The sequence below is a fragment of the Fistularia commersonii genome, chromosome 6 (genome assembly GCF_037954325.1).
Source record: "Fistularia commersonii isolate RoL2024-O1a breed Wild chromosome 6, RoL_Fcom_v1.0, whole genome shotgun sequence".
NCBI lineage: Eukaryota > Metazoa > Chordata > Actinopteri > Syngnathiformes > Fistulariidae > Fistularia > Fistularia commersonii.
In genome coordinates this window covers 8,702,558-8,723,590 of record NC_141289.1, presented here as the reverse complement: position 1 = coordinate 8,723,590, position 21,033 = coordinate 8,702,558, and the positions used below count along the sequence as shown (strand labels likewise).

At 40.7% G+C, this 21,033-nt stretch overlaps 1 protein-coding gene across 2 annotated transcripts; it reads right to left on the bottom strand.

The window, feature by feature from the left end:
• Positions 1-65: 65 nt before the first annotated feature.
• On the bottom strand, positions 66-4,920 carry cpo (carboxypeptidase O). Of its 2 annotated transcripts, none has more exons than XM_086147469.1 (8): positions 4,696-4,920; positions 4,487-4,588; positions 4,249-4,353; positions 4,037-4,153; positions 3,642-3,735; positions 2,706-2,908; positions 1,963-2,047; positions 66-417 (listed from the first exon to the last, which is right to left on the bottom strand). In XM_086147469.1, exons 1-8 carry the CDS (start codon positions 4,702-4,704, stop codon positions 152-154), a joined length of 981 nt encoding a protein of 326 aa, XP_086003595.1. In that variant the 5' UTR covers positions 4,705-4,920; the 3' UTR covers positions 66-151. The 2 variants fall into 2 exon arrangements, with proteins under 2 accessions (XP_086003595.1, XP_086003596.1); XM_086147470.1 differs by having other exon boundaries at positions 4,487-4,581; positions 4,696-4,776.
• Between the last annotated feature and the right edge of the window lie 16,113 nt (positions 4,921-21,033).

Below are 21,033 nucleotides of genomic sequence, written 5' to 3'. Positions count from 1 at the left end.
ATAATAAAGGCATTCAACTTAATTTGGTAGATGATGCATTATTTATGCGACAGATCGTTTTTCATTTATTTCAACAGAAAAAAAAAAGATGACATTTTTTAATGTTAAGTCTATAAAAGATTCTTTGTGCAGTTTCCTTTTTTCCCCCACATCACATGAGGGTGGCGCTGGTAATTACCGCCGCCAGCACTATTGTCCACTGGGTGGCAGCAGCTTTGGCCACAGCGCCGCTGAACGTCTTGTCGTGGGCATGTGTGATGATGTGCAGGGCTCCGCTGTAGGCCTCCTCGCAGGTGGGCTGAATCTGGTCCTCGGGGAGCAAGAAGCCGAACTGTCCTTTGTCTCTGAGCTCAAAGGTGTACGTGAAGGGGATTCCTTGCATCCGAGCCCAATCTCTGGATGAGCCAGAGTTAGCGTCTGTTGAAAAAAGTCACATATTTCAATTTTTTTTTTCACTTGTGAGATTCTCCAGCGCTGCAACAACAAGTCTAGTTTGTCTTTTTTGGGTTCTTGGTGGTCTGTGAACAGATGTTATCTATGGAAAAACATTGCTGTGACAACTGCAGTCACTTCTATACTACTCATGCACTGATGTAGTGCTGACTCAGGGGTCACGTGTTTGACTGCCGCCCATTCAAAACACAATTTGTTGTGATTTCCATTCATTTTGACCCAATCCATACACAATGAGTGATTATCCATTTCTAGTACAACCAAGCGTTTGAAACACTTAATCCCTCACGTGATTTTGAACCACTCAAAATATCATCTGAAGCTAAGCGATGACCCTCTTGACCCTGCCAATGTGGACGTATTGGCACCAAAGAAATACTTGGGAGATTTTGGTACATTTTCAACCCATTCTATGTTTCAGTTTTTCCAGAAATACTTTCTAGAGAGGCAGTGGACATATAATCTATTCAAGGAATAGATGATGACAATGATGGATGGGATCAGGGATGAGTCTCTCAGACGGGCAGCACATGGTGGATGTTCTGGAGATAAAGCCAGACTAAGATGATTTGAACTTGGACAGAAGGTGCAGATCTGGGACAAGGGACGCTGTGGTTGGAACTATCAGGCAGGAGGCAGAGAAGAAGACCAGAGAGGAGATTTACCGATGGAGTGAAAGGGCATGGAGTTATTGGGTACGAGTGGAAAGGATGCAGAAAAGAGGATCAGATGGAAGCAAATGATTTGCTGTGGCGACCCCTGAAATGAGCTGCCTAAAGGAAAAATAGAAGGTAATCCTATTTGAAATGTGTCTTCACTTTTACGGTCCTTCCCACATTGTGCACCACATCTTGCTTTAAATCTTACCCTTGCTCACAGGAAGGAGCCCTTCTCCACATTAACCATTAACACATTTTAGAAGGCATATTTGATATTTACTTACTTAGTGTCGAGGTCAAGTGCAGAGTATGAATTGAACTCAGGAACTCTTAAGATTTTATTATTCTTTTCCTCCCTCTTGACGTATATCTACAGTACCATGTTTTTTTTTTTCTTATGTTTATATACCTGTCCCAACCCTCTCTAACAGTATCTTTCAGCTTCATTAGTTATTGATTCATTTACTATCTTTGCTGCTTATCCTGCACTCAGGGTTGCAGTGGGCCTGGAGCCTATCTCAGCTGTCTTTGGGAGACGCCTGGTTCACCCTGGAGTGGTTGATCACAAGGCCATTTACGAAAACATTCACGATTTAGCCTCCAAGTAACCCATTGCGTGCTTTTGGATTTTCAGAGAAAAATGGATAACCTGGAGGGGACCCACGCAGGTACAAGGAGATCATTGAGACTTCACACAGAAAAGTCACGGTCAGAATGGAAACCTGGGACCTTCCTGTGAGACGGAGTGCCTCGTAAGCACGGATCCCTTGAACTTACCATCGATGCAATTACCCACATATCCAGCTGCAGGCATCATGTCTGAAAATAGCTCGTGCGCATCTTTACTTACACAATACAGCTGGTGAGGTTCCAACTTTGTAGTCCATGCCGTGCTTGCTCTTGATGGCCTTCGCTGCAGCTAAACCCACGTTCATCTAAAGAAACAGACCGCACAATGTTACTGAGTTTAGCAGGGAAATAGATGGAACAATTGAAAGGGCCAAAATTGAATGAAAATGCTCAGTAGATTACATGAGTGCAGAATATTCATGAGAAATAAAAAGGAAAACTAGAACTTTTTGTTAATTGGCTCTCAAAAAGGCAAAGGACTAATGATTAAAGTTTTATCAGTTGTGTCTTATTTTTATAAAATGTTTTGTACAGTGAATAGCAATAAATGTTTTCTATGTTTTAAACACTTTACATCCATTTGGAGGACTAATTCAGCTCGGCCTCTTTTTCCAGAATAGATCTAGTTCTATTCCTGTTGCCAAAAATGTATATTTTGTTTCACCGTCACCTCACTTTGAGTAGTCTGATGTAAGAATAGCACCTCTGCTGGAAAAATTACTAACAAAAATAACATCAGGAACATCCAATTTTAACTGTTGTCAGTTGTTGCTTGACATGCATTTGAAATTTACAATTCCATTATTTGTTGACTTCATTTTCAAACGAAACAACTACATGTGGAATATTATATCGATAATATTATCTAGCTTGCAAGATACATGTTTGATGAGATTGGATACAAGCGTGTGCATGAACTCTCCGAGAAATCTCTGAAAGGAGCATAGCAGTGTATCTACATACCAGCTCGTCATAGTTTGGGGCAGTATGGTTGGGATGTCCGTATGGAATCAGAAGCAACTGGCCATAGGAGTGGATTGTCAGAAAACATAGGAAATCATCTTTCCGACTTCCTACAAAGTAGGTTACAGCCTGAGCTTCGGGTTCTGACGCCGGACATCTCCCGCAGAAGATGTCGCTGCAGCAGTCATTCGATATCCCGACGGCTGCGAAGGAAACAGAGAAATGTGAAGCAGATTTGTCGTGGCACAAGCATGCAACTGCTCCTTTCTACGCGTAAGACCTTCACGTTGGCTTTGTATCGTAGAATACGGTATCGGGTGGATGAATTACACAAAACCTGCTGAGAGGTCTGAAAAATTCCCCAACATGAGGTTTTATGTATTGCACTCTTGGGGACAGAAATCTTTCAGTGTGGTCACTGGCAGGCTGTTAACCTTGTCCATCTGCTGTTTGATGTCATTCACGCAGAACAGGAGCTTTATAAAATTGCTTTTACAATGGAGGCCACTGCTGGCTGCACACCGGGAAGAGTGACATTAAACAATATGAAGTGAAGCCGGAGAAAAAAAAAAAGCCAAAATGTAAAACAGAGTTAAAGGGAGACTGCAATATTTTGGCTAAAATAACATCAGGTTCACTGTAGTTAGGCACTTTGATACGGAGGAAGATTTTTTGCAAAATGTTAAAAATTGGCATTTGCCGCAGGAAACTATTCATCGTAACATAACGATAATCAAATTAAATCTATTCAATCCATAAGGGTAAACTTAAGGCGAGTTTCAAACATCTGTGAAGACCAAAGGGTTAAACAAATTCTGTGAAAGAAACGAGCATCAACGTAAAAGAAACCCGGCGAAAAGGGTGATTTCCTTCATGCTGTTTTCAAACCTGTGGCCTGCGTTGCCAATCTTTGAATAAAGCAAATACGATACTTACTGCCCCAGTTGGCATCAAAGTTGCGATTGAGATCGGTGCCAGAGCAGTTGCAGCCCGCAGGTCCGGGTGACCTGTTCTTTCTCCAGAGTCGAGTCTGAATGGGAAAAAATTGGTCAGTCGCTTAAATATGTCTCTGTGATCTGGCACAAATAGTCTGGCACAAAACATCCACGAGCAGATTTCCGCTACCTCCAATTTGTTTCTATTTTAAACAATTAAATATGTACTTGAGAATCCAAAATCAGTAAGTCTAGTGATTAGATTGTAGCTTGTTTTTATTTTATTTTATAATTATTGCTGTTTTGATCCTTGCAGACTATCATCCTTTCATATCCTGTTTATCCATGGCTCAAGGAGAGGTAATTCGTCTAATGTCCATAAAATACTAGACTGACCGAGTCGTCCCTCCAGGAATAGACGTAGCCGTCTATGTTCAGCACCGGGGTGACGTAGAAGTCCATGTTGTTCATCATCTCTCCCATTTTTGGATCTGTTTTGTATTCTTGTAGGATCTGAAGTGACAGAACCAAACACAGATTAAGACGAAGACCTTGAAAATTAAAGATATTATCTGCTCATTCTTAGCTAGGATTAAAAAAATAATTACCCGATGAACAAAATACTGACAGAACGCCGGGGCAATCCACTCTCGAGCATGAATACCGCAGTCCATCCACACAGCTTTCTTTTTTATTCCAGTGTTGACGCCAATCTGGGAAATAAACAATTAATAGCGATGTTTACGGCAGCTGCAAAATACAAACACACATACAAAACACCAACATAGACATAGTATCTGGGAAATTTAACGACTTTCATATCTGACGTTACGGATGTTGCGATACCTTGAGCATGCTAATTGTCTTGAGCTCATAGGTTTTTCCATATTCAATGATGGATACAACATCAGGATGATCTTTTGCAGTCTGAGCCATCCAGTCTGTAATCTGCAGGATAGGTCAATGTTACATGTGCGATGCACACGCACGCGCGTGCGCTAACATGCTCGTGTGATCTGTAAATGTCACGTGGCAGGGTTATCATGTCTTCTCACCTCTGACATGGTATGGTATTTGTAGTAGTTGTGCACAGCTCTGTGTGAAACAACAATGAATTAGATAAACAAGATGCAAATTGAATTTAAAAAAATGTGTGTGACCAGGCAATGCAGCAAAAATGTCTAATAAAGAAAATAAATGATCTGAACAGTTGCTTTATAAGAATATAACTGCTACTATGATTATTCAAAATCATTTAATGCAAATGGCAAAAACTTCATCAGAAGTCACATCATCCCAGTTTGATAGTAGCAAAGCAGTAATTTGGTTAACTTGCTCAAATAATGTCTATTCAATCTACTTTTTCCCTCCTTAAGACAGTTTAACCTCCTAATGCAACCATGGTGATCTTTTGCCAACCAACTTTATTAAAAACTACAACTTGCAGCCCAAAGCTCCACCTCGCCAAAATATTAAAACAACAGCAACTCATATAACAACGTGACCTCAGCTCTACTCATTTTTCCAAACTGAGCTGCAGCATTTTGATGAGACAAGATAGAGTTAGGGTTATGATGAAAGCAGCTTATATTGCCTAAAATAATGAACTTACTTGACATGGGTTTTGAGTAAAAACTGAAATGTGACCAAAAACAGCCAACATTCTTCAATAGAAACGTCAATGTCTGTTTAGTTTGAAACAAAAAAGAAACTATATTTCCCCCTCTAGTCCTCAAATCAGTCCAAAATTCTTATTGTGAAGCCGTGATTTACCTTATCACTAGTGCGGATGGCTAGTTTGTTATTATTTATTTAGCCTCATATGACATGGATCAATGGATCAGAATTAGTAGTATTACAGCAATTGCTTCTCTTACGTCAGTGTTTGATGCCAAAAATTCAAGACACAATACTAGTTTCTGGATTTAGGTGGTTGAGTACGAATTTGTGCCCTTGTTAGTTTCTGAATTTTATTTTTTTTAGGTTTATTTAATTTATAGGAATATTACTTACCTTTCTGCTCCTGTGTCTGCTATCGCTGAAAGCAGGGCAAGACACATTCCCACAATATTTAGTGCTGTCATTTTGCAAAAGTTCCGTCCAGTGACAACACTGTGTCTTAAGCTTTTTATAAACAATATATCAGATAAAGACACACCTTTGCCCACAGGCACACGTGTTTCAGATGTTTCTACAAGGTTAATATGTACTTGAAGCAGAGAGATGAAATTGCATTACACACCTGAGTACAAGAAAGTTATCTTATCATATTTATATTGCTGTAAATATAGATCACGAGTTTGGATTTGCTAAGGTCAGATCATATATGAACTAATAAATATGCATAAAATCAACATGCATTGGATTGCTGTGTAAGCTTCCCTCGATCCACATTAACCAAGCAAGAAAACTTACATGCTATCAGTGATATTCATGGTCATGAGTTAACCAACCCAGGAGGAGGAGACCTGGACCGATCCGTCAGAAGACCCCTAATACAGATGTACAACCATTCACTCATGGAAACAATATGGAGTCTTTAGTCAACCTATGGCATGTTGTTGCGTGAAGATGCTGCAGACCCTGGGGGAAATGCACAAGCATAGGTAGAACATCATCCCTGTCCTTACAAAAACTGTCATTGACAAAAATAAATTTTTGCCTAAATCAACTCCATATTTAACATATGCCCGTTTTTTTTTGTGTTTTCTGAAAAGCTTGAAGAAATTACATAGCCGGTTATTTTTAGAAGGCGTCAACATTTGACCTCCATGCAGAAAGGTTCCTGTTGATTTTTGATAGTTTCTGTTGAAAACAAGATGTCTTTCTTGGAAGGATGTTGCTGTCCTTGCTGACGTCCCGCCTAATGCTCCTTCCTAATCTACTCATTTTTGTGGTCTGCTTTGTTTACTTTTTGACGTTCAGCAAGATATACTGAGCTTTTTAAAGACGTGAATTAAAGTCCACTTTAGATACAACTTTTTTTTTCTCAACACAAATATAAATAAGCTAATATGTTCTTTGTCATTTCCAATTTGCCAATTGGGAAATCAAATATGGAAACTTAAAGCCAATGAACTGGGGAAATACACACATACAGCGGTAACTCTGACCAATTCACGTCTTCGTCTCATCAGTCATTTAGCGTACCGATTCCGGTTACATTATCATGGCGATACCGAGACGAACCAGTCAACTGACTATCTGTGGATCGAGCATTTCTGTATGTGGATGCTTTCTGCTATGGCTTTGCATTTACAGTCATATAATTGATGAAGAAAAGAGTAAGTTCATGTTTGCTATGGTATGGTATATGGTATAATTACAAGACAAAGGGACAACCTTATTGAGCAGCAATCTGCCTAATGATAAAGTGGTGTGAAAAATCACAAAATATGTAGGATGCTGAACCTCAGCCAATTTGCATGCTTTTACTCTAGAAGGGCATTGTTATTTAAATCTCACCTTTGATTGGCAGCTGCTTTCACTCATTGAAGCTGCACCACCAGGTTCAGTCCCACAGGACTGAGTGTCAACACTCAACAAGCTCATCAGGAGAGCTGGATCTGTCCTGGGAGTGGAGCTGGAGTCTGTTGTGCAGGTGTCAGAGAGGAGGATGCTGAGGAAGCTCCTCAGCATCATGGACAATGTTCATCACCCCCTGCATGCCACACTGACGTCCTGCGTCGGCTCTTTCAGCCGTAGACTGATACCACCGGGGAGCTCCACTGAACGCCACTGGAGGTCTTGCCTACCTGAGGCTATCAGACTTTTTAATTCCTCTCCCTTCAGCCACAGGGAATCTTTAAATCTTAAAACCTTAAGAAAAAAAAAAACACCCACCTACTGTAAATTGTAATAATTTAAACTAATAATTTATCCTTATATATGTTCATAACTGTGCAATATTTAATAACAGCTACATGTACAATATTTTTTCATACTCTTGTGCACTCCTTATCTTTCACTTGTTACTTAAGACACTTTATAGTTTATTTGTATTTCTTATTCTCCTTTTTTCTCTTATTTTTTACTGTTTATACAATTTTTCTACTATTATTTATTATTCTTATATTTTTCTTGTAACTCTGGCACAACAATTTCCTTCTTATTCTTATTCTTATTCTGACATGAGCAGACATATTCAATTTGGGATGGCACCAGTCTTTCAGACAAACAGATAAATCAGATATTATTTTTGAATTAATTTTCTGAAGGCTTCATTCTTGGCAGCCAGCTATACTCCGTTCGTGCTATTGGTGATTCCCACAGCTCCAAACATTCTAACACACAGTTGCATATTCTGATTAAAATAAGATAAAGTGCATAAATATGACAGCAGAAACAATGACTAGGTTCAACGGTTCTGAATTAGTTCATAAAGGATGCACGCTTTTAAGAATAGGAACACTATCTGTGGTTTGTTGATATAAATTTTTTTGTGATTTTTTTGTTTTTAATAAATTGTTGACTTGCTGTGATATTTGCTTATCATACCGTACCACTGGTGGAGGCAAGTGGATATAAATATGGAATTTAGCATCTGCCAGCTAGGACCCAAACCTGACAGTTTAGCATTCATTTTGAATATATTGTCTAATTTCAAGGTTAAGTTTAGTTTAGTTTGGTTTAAAAAGTTTATTAGCACAGTGTACAATTACATTAAGCACAGAGGCAGAGATGTTTGTACCAGATTGTAGCTCATAGCTAATTTCCATCAGTAGTCCTGGGACGACAATACAAATATAAAACTGTACAAATAGACGATATATATAAAATATACAAATAGGCAATAAAATAACTATACAATATGTAAACAGGCACACCAAAGGTCAAGCCAGAAATGATACAATGATGACATTTCGATAAATCTCAGGGTAAAATGTCTTTTTTGAAACTCATTAAAATGTATTTTTATCTCACTGTCAATGCAGTAAAAGTCATCGGTATCATTCAGTATCAAAACAGTGGTTCTTTGGGCATTTCCACCAGATTGCGCTATTTTCTATTATTTTCCTGCGGTGAAACTATCTCTGTTCCTGCTGTATCACAGAACGCCCTGCGGGTCAATGGAGAACTCTTTTTTTTTTTCAAGTTGCCATGGATGTCAGAGCATCAAGTGCAGTATGTGTTTTGGAACATATTGTAATGGGTGTGTGTGTTTATTGTGAGTGTTAGTGCCTTACTAAACTGACAGGGTAAACAGATCAGGCAAAGTGGACAATGAACTAACATACAAGCATAGAAATAATGGGGAGGGGGGGGGGTTGTAACTAGGCAACCAGATGAACTAGTCAAAGGCATTTTTGAATTCATCCTGCTGAAACTGTTTTTTGGTGTTTTCATCTGCTGTAGAACAACACTGACTGCAGACGAAACAACAGGAAGGCTTGACAACTGATGGAATGGTTGAAAATCAACACAAAAAAAGAGCAGGAATGCAACAAGATGTAAAACCCAACAACTATCCGAACAACAGCTACGAAAACCAATCGGCAAATAAGTCCAGGATAACGAGATCGAAATAAGTCTTATGTGCACAGTTCATGCAAAGAGGGTTATAATCCATTTTCCCTCAGATACATTTTACAGGGCTGTCTCAGAAAATTAGAATATTGTGATAAAGTTCTTTATCTTCTGTAATGCAATTAAAAAAACAAAAATTACTTTTTCACGATATTATAATATTTTGAGATAGGATATTTGAGTTTTCTTAAGATGTAAGCCATAATCAGCAATATCAAAATGATAAAAGGCTTGCAATATTTCAGTTGATTTGTAATGAATCCAGAATGTATGACATTTTTGTTTTTGTATTTGCATTACAGAAGATAAAGAACTTTATCACAATATTCTAATTTTCGGAGACAGTCCTGTATGTCGCTATACCATCTAATAAGACCTTAAAATTTGTTATTATAATTAAATCTAGTGGCCCTGTGATCACCTAGTCCAGGGTGAACCCCACCTCTCACCGAATGACATCCGCCGTTGTCTTCAACCCCCCGATCTGGCCTGCGGGATGAGCGCTATAGACAATGAAGGATCCAAATAATATATTTATTCACCTATCTATAGCCCAATTGCTTACCTGGGTTGTGTTGCCATGGCAACAGAAGGAGATCCCAGGGATCCCCGGCAACACAATCCAGCACTCCGGGGGAACCCCTTGCCCAAGCAGAGCAGGATATATAATCTTTCCAGGGTTGTCTGGCTCGACCACAGGGCTTCCTGTTAAACCATGCGCTGCACATTAAAAATACCCTGTTGGACTTTTAATACAGGTCGGAATATCATCGCAACTTGGTTAGCACAGACATTCATTCACAGACAAACACAATCCCTGAAACACAATGATGGTGATGTCTGATTATTCATGGTTCTACTTAAAATAATTTCCAGAAAATGTTATTGGAAATGCATCACTGGACATGCTTTTTTTATCCTGTATTTGACAATAGGAACCAACGTAATTAAAATGAGTTTGGCTCTGGAGTTTCTGGTGACTCATTCATTATTTGCCTCTGCGTTGCTTGTTTCATGATACTGTCACATTGCTCACATCAGTTATTTATCAACGAGTCAGCGGCTGTAGAAAAATAACTTCTTGGTTGATGATTACTGTATTTACTCGATGGAAGATGACATGGGCAGTCTTGATGGCAGATGTAGTTTAATAATTGATTTATCTGAAAACTAATGTGTAACCCCCCCATTGTCTTGCGCTCCCTCAGATCCATTTTAGTTTACAATGGGGATGCATTCACACTGCTCTGATATTTGAATTGTCACACAACCTTGTAGTTTCTAGGTCCTTTCTGTATATTTCAATAGTTTTGCTTTTGTTGCGACTCACTTTTATTTTAGACTTACAAACCTCCTAATTCCTGTCTATGTGGGGATCTGATACTGTGACAAGCACAGTAAATGCATTAACACATGGAAGACAATGTGCCACAGTTTCAATAGGTAAAACACAAAAGTCACATTTTCCTCAGAACCGAAAAAGCAAAATCCCAAATTAAAACACCTCAATCACTCTGCAGATGCATAAAATGTCTCTTTCACGTTGCAAACTACTAATCATCAAATAAAAAAACGATAAGAGAATCTGCAATACTCAGTTCAGGAGTGCTGGGTGTTGTAAAAATTATAATTTACAGTTGATATGTGATGTGCTGTGAACATCTAGGTGAGCCAAGAGACCAGCATTACAACATTATCCATTCTGCTGTAATATGTTAAAGCAAAAAGATGCTTTACCTGAGTAAATCAATTGCAAATTAAAATTTTGCTGTCAAGCAAAGATGATTACACTGATGTGTGTAAATGTCAACATTTAAGGTGCTGAGAGACAGATATCTCCGCCGGCTGGTCTTTAGAAAGGATCTCAAAGTCAAAGTCAAGTCAAAGTCAGCTTAATTGTCAATTTTCTCGCATGTACTTGATATGGAGAGGAATCAAGCTGACGTTTCTTACAATAAGTATAAAGTGCACGCAGATATTTGAGTAGCAGCAGATTTTTTTTCCTTTTTACAGTTTAGTGCAAAGGTCGGTAGGAAGTAACATGATTGTATATGGACAATAGCAGCATGAAGGTTTCCAGTGCAAAGTAGTGCAAAAAAAAGAGTGTGTGTGTGTGAATGTGAGACGTGTAATGTGAACATAAAGCTTCAGGTAGATTTTGTCGACTACATATCAATATCCCAAAAATGTTTGATATTCCTATTTATGGGTATACCGCATTCATTATTTGAATGGCTCACACTGAGATGTCAATCAATGTGTGCTGTCCTCATCGATTTTGAATAGATTACTTCCAATTTTTTTTTTTTCATTGTCTGAAGACGTGTCAGCAAGACATCCATGGTAAAATGAAGAGTATATTTTAGTTTCATCACCTCAGGCCTCTCACAGAAGGCAGTCACAGCCTGCATCTGTCCATCACATTCCCCGAGACTCCGCGCCCACTCACACATAGCTATTTAATACAGCACGTATTGAATCTACTCAGCATCCATGCTGGAATATAAATGATATATGCGCGTAACAGATCAAATGATAACCAGACTGTCAAAGGAGATAAAACATTATATAACATAAAATATAATACAAAACAAGAAAATCTACCACCCATGAAGGATTGCCCTCACTTTAATGGCCTGCAGATCTTCAATATACCAAAAAATAATTAACAAGACCATAGGGTATTAAATTGGAAATAAAACTGTTTCAATTGAATTCATGTGAAAAGGATAGCAAGATAATAACTAAACAGGCTCTCAAAGAACTCTGTAGCAGTTAGCATTACAAGCAGTAGCACCTAGCAAAAAGTGACAGGTTAATGCTAGGTTAGTAAGTTAGCTAGCTAGCTAGCACCAAAAAGCTTGATTAGTTGGCTGATCCCCATCCCTTAATACGGGCTTAAACAAGCAAATGAAAAAAGCAAACAAACAAATAACTAAACAAACGACTGACTAAAATAAGGCGGAGAAGATGAATCACCATTTCCACGTATCTGGTCGACCTGCAGCTGCAGGTGTAACAGTGAAAGGAAGTGAATTTGGGGGGGGTCCAAATCAATTAGGTGCAATCTTTATTATTTATTCATTCATTCATTTATTTATCTATCTGAGGAGATAAAGAAAACGAGAGATTGGCTGAAATTATCTTTATCAGAAATTAGTTGACATCTACTTTATAAGAACGTCTGGGGAAATTGGCCAAAGATTGTGAGAAAAAATTGTAATTATAATAAAGACCTAACTCTTTTAAAATTGAAAATGTTAATGGGCACGATGTGAGTATGCCTGGAGGTTGATTTATTCCTCTCTAAATGTTTTTTATATTGATGCACCACAGATATACTGTGGCGGACACATCGGGGCATGGCTTCTCACCCCATGGGACCAGGGACTGGGGGGGCGTGGATAAGCCGGGGATATATTATCGATCCCGGAAGTTCACCGTGAGTTTGTCAGCACTTGTTGACTGAAGTTTAAACTCATCAACAGCTCCGCCCTTGTTTCCTCGCCAAGCAACACATTGGTGACGCCGACCTGATAATGTCTGTCTCACTCCGAGGAAGTGTGCGCCTCTACCTCGACTACGTTGCCCCGATTTGCTGAGCCAGCGCTGCCCACTGCGGCTGTCCGGCTTCTGGAGTTCTGGCAGAGCGACCCTGCCACCTGGTTGCTGCATGTGGAGGCGCTTTTCTACTTTTCCATTTTTTTAGAGGATGCCATGTACATTTTGGTCGCTGGACCAGCAGACCACAGTGCGAGCCATGGAGCTGTTGTGCGACCCCATGGTAGATATGCCGTGCTCAAAAATCTTCTGCTCCAGAGGCACAGTCTGTCTATCCGGGAGAGGAAGCCGAGCGTGTCCTGTTAGCTACCAGACAGCAAGCTGTCTGGAGTGTGGCAGAAGATCCTGCTCCCCCCAACACAAGCAGACATTCAGGTCAGAGGCAGCGGCCCACTACTGGGCGCTGCCAACGGGTACTCTATAGCGACTTTCGGGTCATGGTCAGTGTCTGTTTGTTTCGGCGGCCGCCATTTTGCGTGGGATTTAATGATCGCCTCCATCATGGTCCCCATCATTGGCGCAGACTTTCTGTGTGTCAACGGCCTGCTTGAACTTGTCGCGAACCGCCATCTTATCCACGCCGTGATATGAGGGAGGTTAGGCCGCAAAGGCATGCCAATTTTTTGGCATCGAGGGATGTTTACCAACGGTTGCTGACGACTCCCACATTTTGCGCTGCATTTACTAAACATGATGTTTTTGCACGGACACAGCATTTAGATGCGGCCAAGCGAGCAACTGCAAAGTAGGAGTTTGTCACCTGGGAATCATGAGGTGGTCCAACAGCCCATGGGCCTCCTCTCTCCACATGGAGCCTAAAGCCAATTGATCATGGTGACTTTCGCTAGTTGAACAATGTGACTGTGAACACCCTATGGCTGTCAGGCGCCATCTTTTCCGATATGGACCAGGTGCCTGCGCGAGCGGAAGATGTGCCCAGGACTGCGGTGATCACCCCATTTGGACTTTTCAAGTTTCTGCACATGGCTGAAAGGAGCCGCTCAGACCTTCCAGAGGCTCACGGACTCAGTGCTGCGTGACCTTGCGTTTGTATTCGTCTATCTCGATGACATTCTGGTGGCCAACCCGTCGGCAGATGAGCACCTGATGCCAGTTTGGACTGCTCGTGATTGACTTCTTGAGGCACCGCATTTCGCCACGAGGGATGGTCCAGTTGACTTCAAAGGTGTCAAAGGTAGCTGATTTTCCTCGCCCATGACTTTCGCCATGTCTACAGTTGTCCGTTTTGGCACCCTGTTTGACATCACTTCGGTCCACAGTTCATGTCAGTGCTCTGGTTGGCACTGGCAGGGTCTTTGGGGGTGACGGTACACTGCACGACAGTGTACCACCCACAGCCTACTGGCTTGTGTGACCAGTTCCAACGCTCCCTCAAGGCAGCGTTGCGGGCCAAGCTCTTGAGTGACAAACGGGTGGGCCGTTTGCTGTGGGTTATGTCTGGGGCTGCATTCAGCCCCTAAGGATGACCTCAACGCCTCAGCCTCTACAGGTCCCAAGGGACGTTTTGTCTGAGAGGTCTGCTCCGGCACCCTGTCTGTCCACGGATCCTTACACGCCCCTTGGCTCTCGGTTTCCAGGCCCTGTTCACCACTGTTGTCCACGGTCTTTTGTGACTGCGGAGCTCACGTCAGCTTGGTTCATGTTTGTAAGGCATGACACCTGTTTCTTGCCTCTTCAGCCCCCATACGATTGGCCGTTGCGCGTTCTTGAGGTGTGCGCAAAGAGTTTCCTGCTGGACATTGGCAGGCGTAGTGACATGTCACGCTGGATTGATTGAAGCCAGAAGTTGGTGAAGTTGTGTCTCCCTTCCAGGTTCTCCAACGTGGTCCATCCGGGACTCCAGCAGCACCTCTGCAAGTCCAGCATCCGGTGCCATTTTTGCCAAGGAATGACACAGCCATTATGGCAGGCTTACCAGGTCTCCCGTGAGGGACTAGTTAGTCTTACAGGGTCCCTTCGAGGTAGTTGGGGGCGGGCCTTACCCCACGGGACTAGAGGGTGGGGGGACGTGGTTAAGCCAGGGACGTATTATTATTTTAAACTGTTGTTTGCCGCTGCTTGTTGAATAAAGTTTTAACTCATGGCTCTGTCATCATTTCCTTGCCAAGCACCACAATACTGTGATTCTGGCCCTAAAAGGCGTCCTAACATAAAATGTACAAGCCACTAAGTAGCGCACTCCATCTTCAGAATACCGACCTGTCCTGGCAGTTACAGCAGAGTACATCCTGTTTAATGTTTCAATACTGCATGTTAAGTGTTTTTTGTACCTGATGTATGAGAACCACTACAAGGACAAATATGACTAATTATATTGTCATGACTAACTGTTGGGAAAAGTCAAACTGTCTTGCTTGTGATGGATCTCTCTTTCTCATTTCTTGCAGCATATTGCACTTCCTCGTGAGAATATGGTAGTTTATATCACGGTACACAGCTTGTTTTTTTTACCTTTCAAGCCTTTTAAGGTAAGAAACAAGACCAGCCAGTCTTTGCTTTAAACCTTTTGCAAAAAAATAAATAAAAAATGCAGGTCCGCAGCCAAAATATTGCAGGAAATTGCACTCAGTATCCCTCGACATTATTTAAACCAAGACATATTTGAAGGGAAAATATAAATATTGTTCCACTGTACGACAGTTCATTTTCTCCAGCGTACGTGTGAGCTCATACATAAAATATCTCTCCAGCAGAGGTCAGTGTTATTTTGAACTCGAAAAATCCGAGACAAAGAGCTTTGCAAACACCTGTGCACAAGCAATGAATTATAAGATGACACACATAAGGTAACTGTGACTCAGTGAAAGAAGATGAAGTCTGGCGGTTCGCGAGCGTAAAGATACTGTCAGCCAAGATGTGATGTTGAAAATATCTCTACACAGGCTTTTTAATACCAGTTGAAATCCACTGAGATCAATTAGAGGAAGGGAGAGGGGCATGTGTATTGTTGCTGCTGAGCTGTTCCACCCAGACAAGGAGAAGTTTGCATGCTAACTAAGCAGCTCAACTCTTGCCCCGCTTCTTTGCTGACACGGACATTATGTCCATTAACAAGCTGCTCAATTAACAGAGGCAAGAAGTGTCTTGGCTTTGGCACAGTGTGCACAAATTGAACATGTGAGTTTGTTTTTTTGTGTGTGCACGCATGTCCCAGATAGAGCATCAAAGCTTATATCATGGGCTGTTTCTTCACATTGATTGATGAAAGCGCTAATGCTTTTGGATGAGAAGGGCAGGCACTCAAACATTTGAAACTCTGCATGTGTCTTTGTGCGTGCATCACCACAATTCCGTTGCTCGTAGCGCAAAAGCGCTATGTTGTTATGATACATTTATATAGATGCATTTAGGGTTTTTCATTTCTACCTCAAGCAAACAAATGCTCCTTGTCCTTTCAAGTTTGACTATCATTTGGCTAAAGACACACACACAGACACACAAAGCAGCCTCTAACACACAAGGCAGTGTCAACATTTGCAAAGCGTTTTGCTGCATGTTAGTTGTTTTCCATCGTTGCATTAATCCCGTTTTTTTGGTATTAATATTTCACAGAGGAGTTCCAGCATCAGGAAACAGGAGTTCGACACCAGAAGGTTGTTCTAACATGAGTTGATAAAGATGCAAATTTCACTCAGCTCATGTGAAATAACGAAGCTTGAACAACCAGATATGCGATGTTATTCCCGCGTCCGAGGTCTGGAGTGTGAGGTCGACAGAAATATTAAACATCCGGGTCAATAGCAGCGAGAATGGCCTTTTTGAACTGAAACGGGAGATACATTATGCACGCAAATTTGCATTTCATATATTCTGGAATTTCAATGAGGGCTGGCAAGTGGGTGGCATAAGGATATCAGTGCAGTGAGTTTTTACATCCCTGAATAAATGTGTTGAGGGCAACAACGAAAAGAAAACTGCAGCTTGCCTGTTTGCTGAAAACTGTTTTTTAGCAGCATCAACCAAAACACCAACGAAACATCAACCAAAAGGTGGGCCGGAGTCTCTGCTTTGCAAGATTGAGTAAGTTTCAGCTTTTTATACTCAAGTCCAAAGTCAAGGTCTTGTCAAGAGGTGTAAATCTCGAGCCACTCGCGCGTCGAGAACCGTGGGCTTTGAGTCCAACGCAAGTGAAATTCCATGGCAACAGACTTAGGAATTTGCAAAAAAACATGAGCGCAAGAAGGAGATCAAGAAAAGAGGGGTCAGCGGTGTTAAAAGTCTGGGCTGAATTCCAAGTCTTATACTATTTTTTGATTTATGTCAAAGTTAGAAGTCATCAAATTTGGAATTTATGACTGAGGAGTAAGAACCTGAGTTGGCGCCTCCATCCCAGACCACCTTGAATTTTTCACTTCGTACGCTCTTGTTAGTGGAGAGAGAAATCAATACAGCGCAGCGGTGCAATGTTTTCCACGGCGGCTCTGCCAGCCTTGCAATATTCCAAACATGTGAGGTGAAAAAAAAAACAACTTATAATAGGATAAATAAAAGTCAACATAACTGAAAATCAACTATGTTCTAAGCATGTCAGCCCATTTTGGCCTTTGCCCTGAAAACTCTTGCTTTGAGTTTGGATTGAGGAAAGAAAAAAACAAACAAACCTGAAATTCTGTTTTTATTCTTGGAATTGAGCCCCCTGGACATGCCTTTGGTTTAATAAAAAAAAAACAACTGAATATTTGAATGTTAAAATATACTTGATCTATATGTGTACCAGCTACAATGATAATACAATCTCCCAACATTTCGTAGATTGTATAAAATTATAAAAAAAAAAAAAAAAATCACTTGTTGGCTGCCATTGTTATTCACATCACAACACTGTCTGGGTAGTGACGTCATAATTTTGGTCCTTGGCTCAGGCCTGTTAGATTTACTGTACTGTGCAAAAACAGCATCTGTGCAACCCTTCCCATTTGAACCGAGGCTGAAGACAGAAATCCAAAATGAAGACTATCAGAGATGCGAAGAGGCAAGAGTTGGCAAGAGTTGCTGAAGGGCATTGCTATCCAAACAGAGAGAGCATCTGTTGTAAGTAGCTCCACGTTTTGTCATCAGCTGTTCACTGTAGGCTAATGGTCTGCTGTGCCGACCGACCAGGTGACTCATCGTCGGCTTCCTCCCTGATGGTGTCAGCGCCGGGTCTTTCCTTATCGGACGCTCCAGGAGAGCATCCAGCATCTCCTGCCTTTGGCGTTTCTTCGAGCAGGCTTCACTCATTTACAGAGGACCTTTTGTCCGCTTGTGAAAGAAAACTGTCGTTCGGCTAGAGCGTCCGATTAAAACTAGCAGTGCCGTTAGCTCTTTCAGCAGTTTAGCTCAGCTAAAATGTGTCAAATGCATCCAGAGAAGAAGTGGCGAGAACACGGCCGCGGGTCCTTAGGAAGTTCTTTGCGTCCGTGAGTAATTTCCCACTTCTTTTCCTTTCTTTTTGTCCCTTGGAAAGCTGTGTAGACGAGTACCAGTCCCTTTATAACCGTACATACTGCACTGTGCCAAGTGAAAACCAGCACTAGCGGAAAGCTAAAGTTAACAACGAGCAACCGCCATACGTCATAAACCCAGCATGCATTAGGCTAGTAAAACAATGGCGGTGCCCGTAGGTTAAAATATGTGTTTTAAATAACAATTTTTAAAGGATTAACAATTATTTATACTTTTTTAACAACGCATTCTAGTATGAGACAAATAGTAAAGCATATTTATGCCTACTAGTCCTCCCAGGCGGGATTCGCCTTCAAAAGAAGTTGAGTTGAGATTGCGCACATCTTTAAAGTGCCGTCTGCTCCATATGGGAATATCTCACTTCATTTACTTGTCAGCTATTTAAAGAGAAAATCCTAATCATTATTAATAAAGACGTTATTATAGACCGGGGCCTTGTTGAGCAACTCCCTGATGAAAAGCATTTATCTCATTTGCATGAAAAGCACAAAAACGCGATTAAATATTGAACTAGAATATAGAACAAGGCTCATGTGCATAGTGAACCTAAAGTAGCATCGGAGATCACTGGCCTGGAAGTCACAGATGTAGATAGTTTGTCAGACAGTGCACCCAACTCTTCCTCACCTCAAAAACACTTGGAAGAGAAATATACTCAGTGTTGCGGTGCAATAGGACCGATAGGTTTCCTAACGTTTCACATTTCAGCATCTGGCCTCGCCTAATTGTATGTCACTGGTATATAAGTTACACGGCCGGCTGCTGATAAAGTCATTTAACCTTTAAAGATTGTCTTTATCTGCTGTGTCGGGGAATTACTGCGGGCTATTCATAAGCCATATATATGCAAATGTATTCATAGGGAAGTTGGAAAATGAATGTTTCTTCTTGCTTTTGGTAAAAATTTAACAGAAGGGTTTTTGTACTATAAATGAATATCTATCAACAAGAGAAATAGTAATGCAGCACAGGCTCTTCCACACCTACATGCAAGTACAATGAAAACCCCTCAATCCTTCTGTTTCCTGGAAAACATTGGTCACATATCGACACATCTATTAATACTACTTTTTCCTAAAATAAATGGTTTTATTCATCTGAAAAATATTCTAAAAAGGGGTAGGTCAATGTCAGATAATACAGTATTAATCATTATTTTATAATAACTATTTGTGAGATACATATTCTTACAGTTTTCATATAAGTATGTATATATACACGTATGTTTATATATACATACAGACACATGTTGGTGTGTATATATACATATACACATATATGTGTACAGTATGTTTACATGTTTATATGGAAATGTATACCCAAACATATATCTATATAACAAGAATCTATGTATATTTACACTCTACTTTCATATATATCTTCACTACTTGTATATACACAAGTTCTGAAGATATATATGTATGCATGTATGTTTAAATATATGTATATACAGCTATACAGGACTGTCTCAGAAAATTAGAATATTGTGATAAAGTTTGTTATCTTCTGTAATGCAATTAAAAAAAACAAAAATGACTTTTTCATGATATTCTAATATTTTGAGATTGCATTTTTGAGTTTTCTTAAGATGTAAGCCATAATCAGCAATATTAAAATAATAAAAAGCTTGCAATATTTCAGTTGATTTGTAATGAATCCAGAATGTAGGACATTTTTGTTTTTGTCATTGCATTACAGAAGATAAAGAACTTTATCACAATATTCCAATTTTCTGAGACAGTCCTGTATATATATTTCTAACTGATTGAAGAAAGCGGGCTAACTTCAGTTATAAATGATCTTTAGCCATTCTGCTAACAGTGAAGTGGATATGCAGTGATTTGCACACATCGTGTGTGTTCGCATCTGTATTCAGCTCACCACAATGACATTGTGCTGGATTAAGATGGGCAGGATGACATCGCCTGTGACATTAAGTAACTTTAAGTGAGCAGCCGCTATGTTGTTTTTTTTTTTTTTTTTCTGGAGTTTTTTACATTTTTTTTTAGCCCATCCCAAATGTCTTTTCTGGAGCAGGATGTTCTGACACCCCCCGAGTATCAGAACATGAACGGTTTCAGTCTCATCATGCGTGACCCGAGCGGAGACTTGCGATGCAAAGCAAATCAATGAGGAGCCGCTGCCAGATTCACACATTCGCCGGGGATTTTTTAGAAAAAAGGGGAAGGGAGAGACTTTTGGCATGGCTTAAATAAAGCTGTTATCTCCTCAAATTGAATAAACACCTGCACAATAGCTTCGCTGAAACACACACATTTACGCACATGCATGCACACAAACCTCCCACACACAGCGGCGGCATAACGGCAAAGCAAAAACATCAACACCACCGACAACAACCACCTGACAAATCAGAAACACAAATAGTGACGTCCCCCGAGAGAGAAAGCCGCTTCCCCTTCCTCCCCCGCAGCCTCTAGACATTTTCAAAGGGATCTGTATCTCCTCTCCAGCGGTTACACATGAACCGGGCCCGGTGGGCTCTATGAGATCACGCCCTGCAAACAAAGCCATCGCACAGAACATCGCTGGTCCCGGGAAGCTCTCACCTCCTCACTGCTGCAGGTCGGTTTCATAAAGACGCCTCTCGGTATCCTGAAACACTCTCTATCCCTGGATTTGTCTGTGTGGAGGGAGAAAAATAAAATAAGTTTACTCGGCAGAAGACTTGACAATTGTGCTAAGTGTCTTGTGCTAATGCCTGATGACCTTGAACATCCAGATGGACGGAATTTCTTGTTGGAAGCGGTTTGGAGGCACATGAACAGCAAACGGGAAGTTGGGTGGATCCTCCATTTCTCCCCTTTCTCAAACTTGAA

Excerpts from the sequence above, each read along its gene's own strand:
- cpo (XM_086147469.1), bottom strand. Across the intron at positions 4,154-4,248 it reads GTCAGTATTTTGTTCATCGG|ATCCTACAAGAATACAAAAC; the intron begins GTAATTATTTTT and ends CTGTCACTTCAG. Across the intron at positions 2,048-2,705 it reads CCCCAAACTATGACGAGCTG|ATGAACGTGGGTTTAGCTGC; the intron begins GTATGTAGATAC and ends CTGTTTCTTTAG.